General features: G+C 72.0%; 2 protein-coding genes across 2 annotated transcripts in view; both read right to left on the reverse strand.

Annotated features, from left to right (window-relative positions):
• Positions 1-3,347, reverse strand: part of LOC118157841 (acylamino-acid-releasing enzyme-like) — a 3,958-nt gene extending 611 nt beyond the window's left edge. The window contains exons 1-18 of the mRNA XM_035312336.1: positions 3,099-3,347; positions 2,908-3,031; positions 2,751-2,832; positions 2,595-2,670; positions 2,340-2,482; positions 2,124-2,261; positions 1,955-2,046; positions 1,814-1,854; positions 1,622-1,743; positions 1,439-1,499; positions 1,235-1,329; positions 1,102-1,153; positions 933-1,021; positions 681-822; positions 466-543; positions 313-393; positions 144-232; positions 9-59 (exon numbers count right to left, since the gene is read on the reverse strand). Coding sequence (XP_035168227.1) covers positions 9-59; positions 144-232; positions 313-393; positions 466-543; positions 681-822; positions 933-1,021; positions 1,102-1,153; positions 1,235-1,329; positions 1,439-1,499; positions 1,622-1,743; positions 1,814-1,854; positions 1,955-2,046; positions 2,124-2,261; positions 2,340-2,482; positions 2,595-2,670; positions 2,751-2,832; positions 2,908-3,031; positions 3,099-3,261 — 1,719 coding nt within the window. The 5' untranslated portion in view covers positions 3,262-3,347. The remainder of the gene's footprint in view (positions 1-8; positions 60-143; positions 233-312; positions 394-465; positions 544-680; positions 823-932; positions 1,022-1,101; positions 1,154-1,234; positions 1,330-1,438; positions 1,500-1,621; positions 1,744-1,813; positions 1,855-1,954; positions 2,047-2,123; positions 2,262-2,339; positions 2,483-2,594; positions 2,671-2,750; positions 2,833-2,907; positions 3,032-3,098) is intronic.
• Positions 3,348-3,499: 152 nt separating this feature from the next.
• Positions 3,500-7,436, reverse strand: LOC118157840 (acylamino-acid-releasing enzyme-like). The gene is given in 22 exon segments (XM_035312333.1): positions 3,500-3,651; positions 3,718-3,824; positions 3,895-3,997; positions 4,068-4,258; positions 4,369-4,457; positions 4,537-4,617; positions 4,701-4,784; positions 4,857-4,887; positions 4,889-4,996; positions 5,076-5,164; positions 5,238-5,289; positions 5,367-5,464; positions 5,539-5,599; positions 5,727-5,848; positions 5,925-5,965; positions 6,051-6,142; positions 6,229-6,366; positions 6,437-6,603; positions 6,677-6,752; positions 6,829-6,928; positions 6,997-7,123; positions 7,205-7,436. Coding segments are annotated over 22 exon segments (2,280 nt in total). The 5' UTR covers positions 7,422-7,436; the 3' UTR covers positions 3,500-3,545.
• Between the last annotated feature and the right edge of the window lie 57 nt (positions 7,437-7,493).

A 7,493-nucleotide genomic window follows, 5' to 3' on the forward strand; every position in this document is an offset into this window, starting at 1 on the left:
AGCAGGGCCAGGCGGCGTGAGTCGAGGGGCTCGCTGTGCAGCGCCTGCTCCACTGCCAGCTGCAGGCGTGGGGCACCCCACCGTCAGCACCCCGCACCGCCAGCACCCCGCGCCCTCAGCGCCCTGTCCCAGCGCCCCCCCACCTGTGTGTCCGCCACATCCTGCTCACCCACGCGGGACAGCAGGGAGTCGATGCTGGCCTGCCCGAAGCCCAGGGAGCCGCGGTAGTTCACTGGGGAGACAGGCTTTGTGGGGTGCCACAGCCCCGGCGTGCCACGGGGGACACCCGGCGCCGCAGTCCCCAGCGCTTACCCAGGAGCACGGCGAACCCCAGCCGGCACAGTGCGGCCATGCTCGGGCGCCAGCGGGCATCGAAGACGGCGTGAGGGCCACCTGGGGACAGCGGGGACATCACTTGGGGTGCCACCAGCAGTGCAGGGGTGTCCCCGTTGCCCCCTCACTCACCGTGGGGACACACAACGAGGGGGTGCGGTGCCATGCTGCCCGGTGGGCTCAGCAGCAGCGCCTCGAAGGGCTGGGTGCCTGCAGCGAGGAAGGGGCCCTGCTCAGCCCCCACTGCCCTGGGTCCCCAGTGCCCCCAGACCCTTCCCACCCCCCTCCACCCAAGGGCCCCCAGCACCCAGCAGCACCCGGGTGCTTGGGGGCCCCTGGGCGCTCACCGTGCGGAGCAGGGCTCTGCCCTCTGCAGGGCGGCCGGACCATCAGGGTTTTCCAGGTGATGCCGGGCACTGTTGGGGCATCCTCCACTGTCACCCAGCGCAGGGACAGCTCCTGACCCAACGGTGGCAGCTCTGCCACGACCTGGGGACGGGCGCTGAGTGGCACTGGGGCACCCCCTTCCCTCTGCCAGGTGTCATCAGCACCTTGCATGGCCGCAGTGCGGCGCGGTGCCGTGCCACGGTGCTGCTCACCAGGCGGGGTGGGCGGTGTGGGGCTGAGCAGGTGGCCACGAGCAGGTCCCACTGCACGGTCAGCAGCTGCCAGCACCCTTCGGGTGACCCTGGAGACAACAGCACCCCGATGGGTGCCGGGGCTCGTCCTGACTTACCAACGCACCGCGAGCAGCCAGGCACAGCGTACCGGCAGTGAGGTTGGTGACAGCGGCTGCCTCCGTGTCCACCAGCAGCAGGTCCTGCCAGGGGACAGAGCGCGGGATCCCACGTCACCACGGGGCTGTGTCACAGCCCCGCTCCGTCCCTGTCCCCCCGCTCACCGTGCGGCTCCGCTGTGGGGTGCCCAGCAGGGCTCGCCGGCTGTCGGCTGCCCAGCACCGCGGCGGCAGCTCTGCGGCGTAGATCCCAGTGAAGGCTGCGAGCAGGGCAGGGCACTGCTGAGCTGGGGTGGTGGCACCCGGCACGGGGGGAGGCATCCGACCCCCCCCAGCAGCATCCAGCCCCGCTGGCTGCGTGGCTCTCACCACCCGTGGGCTCCTGCACCACGTCAAGCACCGTCACCGTCTGCCGCGTCTGCCAGGTGAGCTGGGGAGAGCCAAGCCCCAGTGGGAAAACTGAGGCACGGGGGATTTGGGGACCAAGAGGGATTCTGGGGACCACTCCTGTCCAACGGGGAGGGGTGGCCCAGCACGCGCAGTCCCCCTCACCATCCGCAGCTGCAGGCACTGCCGGTGGGGCCCTCCCACGGCCCCCTCCAGGTAAAGCAGGCGCCGGCCATCGGGGCTCAGCCGGGGCGAGCAGGCGGCACGGGGCTGGGCCGACAGCAGCTCTGCGGGCAGCGGGGTCAGCGCCACAGGGACGCTGGGGACCGAGGGCACCCCGGTGTCCCCAGCGCTCACCGCAGCGCCTGCTGGCCACTTCCAGATGGAAAATGCCCGACCTGGGAAGGAGGAGGGACTCAGTCAGCGCTCCGCGGCGACGTCCAGCCCGCACCGTGCTGGCACGGGGTGGGCATCGCGGTCACACCACGGGGAGCTCACCTCCTGTTGGAGCAGGCGCTCAGCCCCAGGCGGAAGGGCTCGTGCCACCAGCCCACGAACACCACGCCGGTGTCGTCCGGGGACCACAGAGCCTGTGTGAGAGCTGGGCTCGTGCCGGAGCCACGGGCCATTCCCACTGCCCCCCCAGGGCTCTGCCCCACGTCCTGACCTGGCCGGGGGAGACGTGCTCGGGGACGCCCTCCAGCACCGTGACGCTGCTGCCCTCGATGTCCAGCACGCAGAGCACGGGGACGCTGCGGGTGCTCAGCGCCTCCCCCCAGTCCTCGCGGTACATGAACTGCTCGCCCTGCTCACGGCGTGCGTGGCATGGTCACTGGCACACTCACCACGCACATGGCACGCTCACGGGAAGCTCACCACCCACCTCCTCATCCTCCTCCTCCTCTGCTGGTCCGGCTGCCCCCGGCACAAGCCACGGGCTGGGTTTTGGTGGCCTGGGCTGGCTCCTCTCGGCCACGTAGAGCAGCCGCGTCTCCGAGCGGGACCAGGCCAGGCAGGTGAAGGGCCCTGGTGTGGGGACAGGGTGCCAAAGCCCAGCGTGGCACGGGCACAGCCAGGGGGGCCACCAGCTGTGCCACCCTCACCTGCACCCTGGGAGTATTTCGGGAGGGAGCCCTACCCTCTGTGTAGACCCTGCCATGCTTCCCCAGCGCTGTCAGGTCCACGCCGTGGCTGCGCCCGCCGCCGTCCCACACCTGGGCGAGGGTTGCTCAGCACGGGGCACGCCGTGCCCGCAGCTCCCACCTCCCCGGCGAGCCCCGGGCACCTGCGCTACCTCCAGCACCTCGTGGCCCTGCAGCGGGCAGCGGGTGAGCACGGCGCGGCGCTGCCCCGACGGCGAGTCCTGGCTGAGGAGCCTGCGGGCGGCAGGGAGGCTGCAGCCACGGGCACAGCCGCTCTGCCCCGTCCCGAAGCCCAGCCGCGAGCCCTACTGGTTGCGGATCTCGGCGCTGAGCGCTGCCCGGCTGGCAGCAAGGCCGCCGGCAGCGCGCTGCAGGCTGTAGTGCCGGCTGAAGTGCAGGAGCCGCCGGTGGCGCAGGTCCGGCTGGCTGCACTCTGTGGGACGGGGACGTCAGCGCCCGCCTGTGCCGAGAGCGCCGGGGGCGGGCGAGCCCCAACTCACCGGTGTAGAGGCGGAAGGCCTGGCCCCCTGCCGCGGCCCCCAGCGCGGCGCGGGTGATGGCAGGGAAGCGGCTGAGCTCCCGGTAGCAGGAGCCGGGGTGGCTCTGCCGCCCCTCCGCCGGCTCCCCCGGGCTTTCCGTGCCCCACCGCGTCCCCGAGGCCATGGGGCCGCTCCGCTGCCGCGCTGGGCCGCCGCCGTCTGCAGCTCCACAGCGGGGCAGGGTGCCAAGGCATGTGCAGGCCGCCCGGCTGGGGCCAGTGCCAGCCCCGCTGCCTTGTGCGCAGCCGGGAGGGACAGCGGGGTGCTGGGAGCTGGCAGAGGGACATCTCCACCCCCTGCTGCGTGACCCCGCCGTGCTCACAAGGAACCGGCGGCCGCAGCACCACCACGGACAACCCCAGTGCTGAGCTACACCATTTATTGGGGAGTGACAGCGCCGGGGGCCTCTCAGCACCGCAAGTGCTCGAACAGCCACTGCACGATGTTCATGAAGCCGTCGGCTTCGGCCTCGACGCCAGCCAGCGAGTGGTTGTTCCCTGGGTACCAGAGCAGCCTGCAGGGCAGAGGGGGGTTAGCACCGTGCCCGCAGCCCGCACCCCGGCACCCAGACCCTACTCACCGCGTGGGGACACCCCGAGCCTTCAGGGCACGGTAATACTCCAGCCCCTGCTTGGGGGGCACACGGCGGTCGTCCTCCCCCAGCATCAGCAGCACGGGCGCGCGGACCTGCGGGGGGCATGGCTCAGCGCTGGTGCCGCAGGGGGGTGCAGGGGACGGGAAGGGGACGGGGCCGTACCCGGTCAACGTAGCGTATGGGTGACTTCTGCAGCATCTCCGTCCACTGGGCCGGGTCCGGCAGGGCAGCCGGCACGTAGGGCAGCCCCGTCTCCGTCAGGCACCTGCGGGCGAGAGGCAGGGGGGGCACGTGCAGGGCCGGGGTCGGGGGGAGCCGGGGGGTGCAGCACTCACCAGTCGGGGATGTCAGTGGTGGTGACCATGGAGGCGATGTTCACCACGGGGTTGCGGACCACGCAGGCGTGGTAGGTGTCGGGGAACTGCCCGATGAGGTGGCACGCCAGGAAGCCCCCGTGTGAGCCGCCCACCAGGGCCACCCGGCTGGAGTCCACCAGCTCCTCCTGCAGCACCCGCTCCACGCAGAGCTGCGACCACAGGGGGACACGCGCCGAGGTGGGGACGTGCCCGCACCCCGGTCTCCCTCCCTGGGGGCACCCACAGGGCGAGGGGGCTCGCACGTCTGCCGGGACCACACCTGCACGTCCCGCACGTCCTGCGTGCCCACGTTGCCCGGCAGGGAGTTCACGCTGTCCTGGCCGAAGCCCAGCGAGCCGCGGTAATTCACTGGGTGAGACAGCGTCAGGAACCTTCCGCCCCCCGCCCCGGACCCTGTGGGCACTGCCCCACGCCCCCCCCTGCTCACCCAGCAGCACGGCGAAGCCCACGCGGCACAGCACAGCTGGGTACAGCATCCACCCGGCAGAGAAGACGGCGTGGGGTCCCCCTGCGAGGGGCAGGCAGTGGGGTGACACCGGGCAGCCACAGCCAGCACGGCGGGGGGGGTCGTGGCGGGGGGCAAGCTCTCACCGTGGGGCATCACGACCAGGGGGGGCTTCTGGGCACTGGGACCCTCGCTCGGGCGCAGCAGGATGGCATCGAAGTTCAGGCCCCCTGAGGGCAAGGTGGAGGCTGGGTCAGGGCGCAGCAGGGATGGACGAGAGCCCTGCTGCCTCCGGTGCTCACCGTACTGGGGGTGCTCCTGCTCCGGGGGGGGGCTGCAGGGTGCGGATGCTCCAGCTGATGCTGGGCACAGGGGGTGCATCCTGCAGGCACACCCACTGCACCTGCGCCTCCTGGCCCGCGCTGGGCAGGACAGCAACTTTCTGCGTGGGGAGAGAGAAGCATCAGTACCAGCGTCCGGGGGGGCTGGGGGTCACTGTGGGGACGGGGACGTCACCGTACCAGCGTAGGGGGGCAGCTCGGCGTGGAGAACCTGGCCACTACGAGGTCCCGGTTGATGGTGAGGACAGACCAGCTCCCCTGGGGCTCACCTGGGGAGGACGGGAGGGTCAGCCCTGCCGGCGGGACCAGCCCCGGCACGGCACAGCACGGCACGGCACTCACCGGCCGTCAGCGAGGTCGTGGCACCCGTCTGCGTGTCCACCACAAACACGTCCTAGGGGCGGGAGGGCAGAGTCCAGCCCGGCACCGTCACGGCCCCGCCACGTGTCCCCGGGCCGCACAGCCCCTTACCTGCTGGCTGCGCTGGGCCGTGTCCAGCACGAGCCTCTGGCTGTCGGCCGCCCAGCACAGCGCCGGCAGAGCGCCGCAGTAGATGCCGGGGAACGTGCCTGCGAGGGGAGCGTGGTCGCTCAGCACCCCCAGCGCCCCATCTCCCCAGACCTCCCCGCGGGGCTGTACTCACCCCACGCCTGCCGCGGCACGGCCTCCAGCACGGTGCGGGTGTGCTCGGTGTACCAGTCGTACTGCGGGAGGCACGGCCCGGGGGGGCTTCGTCGGGCCTCATCCTGCCCGCCAGGGTGGGGGCGGCACCCCCCTGCCCGCCAGCCCCCTCTGAACCCCCCGGGCACGTTTTGGGGCCGAGCTGCTCACCATGAGGAGGCGGCTGCACTGCTGGTGGGGGCCCAGGGCGCTGTTCTCCAGGTAGGCGATGCGGCACCGGTCGGGGCTGAGCCGCGGGGACCACACGGCCCTGGTGTCCTCCGAGAGCAGCTCTGCAAGGGCACGAGGGGACGCTGAGAGGCTGCAGGGGGCCTGGGCACCGGTGGGGCCTGGGGGCGAGCCACTCACCACAATTCCCACCCGTCAGGTCCACGTAGAAGAGTGCCGAGCTGCCGGGGAGAGGGGGGCTGTCACTGCGGGGCGGGCTGGGGGTCCCCTGGGGCCCGGGGGTGGCCCAGGAGGACAGGCACTCACCGGCGGTTGGTGCAGTGCCGCAGCCCCAGGCGGAAGGGCTCGTGCCACCAGCCCACGAACACCACGCCGGTGTCATCTGGGGACCAGAAGGCCTGCCCGGAGGGAGATGGCGCAGCTCAGTGACGGTGTCTCGCCATTTCCCACCATCTCCCTCGTCCCCTCCGTCCCACGTCCTGACCTGGCCGGGGGAGACGTGCTCGGGGACGCCCTCCAGCACCGAGACGCTGCTGCCTTCGATGTCCAGCACGCAGAGCACGGGGACGCTGCGGGTGCTCAGCGCCTCCCCCCAGTCCTCGCGGTACACGAACTGATCGCCCTGCGGCACGGCCCCATCAGCGCCAGCCGCGGGGCGGGGAGCCGTCGCCCCGGGGGTGGTGGGGGCCCACCTTGACGGGCGCGTCCGGCTTCTCGGGACGCTCCAGGTCCTCATCGGTGGAGCAGTCCAGCTCCGGCGCTTTGCTCTGGAAGAAGGACTCGGCCTTGGGGCGCTTCTTCTCCGCCACGTAGAGCAGGTGGGTCTCCGAGTGCGACCAGGCCAGGCAGCCGAACTGGTCTGCAGCGAGGGTCAGGCACCAGCTGCCCTGTCCCCAGGGTCCCCCAGGGCCACCCCACCCCTCGTCCCTCACCGTCATCATAGACGCTGCCGTGCTTGTCCAGCGCCGTCAGATCGATGCTCTTCACCTTGCGGTTCTGATCCCACACCTGGGGACGCAGGCACGGGGGGCAGCCCGAGCCCCCGGCCCCTTCCCTGCCGCGCCCCCCCTGCCCCCCAGCTCACCTCCAGGAACTGCTTCTCCTTCTCCTTGTCCTTCTCCTTGCTGGTGGCCTTGCGCAGGACGGCCTTCAGCGCCCCGCTGGGGGACTCGCGGCTCAGCAGCCTGCGGGAAGGCGCCCGTCAGCCCCACGCCTCCAGCAGCGCGGGGACCCGGGGCGCGCGGGGACCCACTCGTCCTTGATCTCGCAGCAGGTGCCGGCAGGCCCCGCGTAGACGATGGAGGTCCCGTCGTGGAAGACGAGGTAGTGCCGGCAGGACTTGATGCTCTCGGCCCGCGCCAGGTCCCGCTGCGACCACTCTGCGCGGGGACGGGGGCACGGGGTAAGCACCCACGACGCCCCCCTCCCCGCGTCCCCCTCTCCCCGTCCCCGTCCCGTACCGGTGTAGAGGCTGCAGTACTTGCCCCCGTACTGGGTGGTGACGTCAGGGCCCAGGCAGGCGGTGCTGAGCCCCGGGTGCTGGCTCAGCTCCCGGTACAGCCCCGCCACCTCCTCCAGGCTGGGCAGCACCTGCGGGACCTGCGGGCTGGCTGGGGGCACGGGGCAAGCCTGGGGGACCGGGGCACGGGGGGGGCGGCTCTGGGAGTACCAGGGCATATGTGGGGGTGGCTATTGGGGTGCCAGGGCATATGGGGGGCTGCTATTGGGGTACCAGAGCACATGGGGGGG

The sequence above is a fragment of the Oxyura jamaicensis genome, assembly GCF_011077185.1.
Source record: "Oxyura jamaicensis isolate SHBP4307 breed ruddy duck chromosome 12 unlocalized genomic scaffold, BPBGC_Ojam_1.0 oxy12_random_OJ72723, whole genome shotgun sequence".
Classification (NCBI taxonomy): Eukaryota; Metazoa; Chordata; class Aves; order Anseriformes; family Anatidae; genus Oxyura; species Oxyura jamaicensis.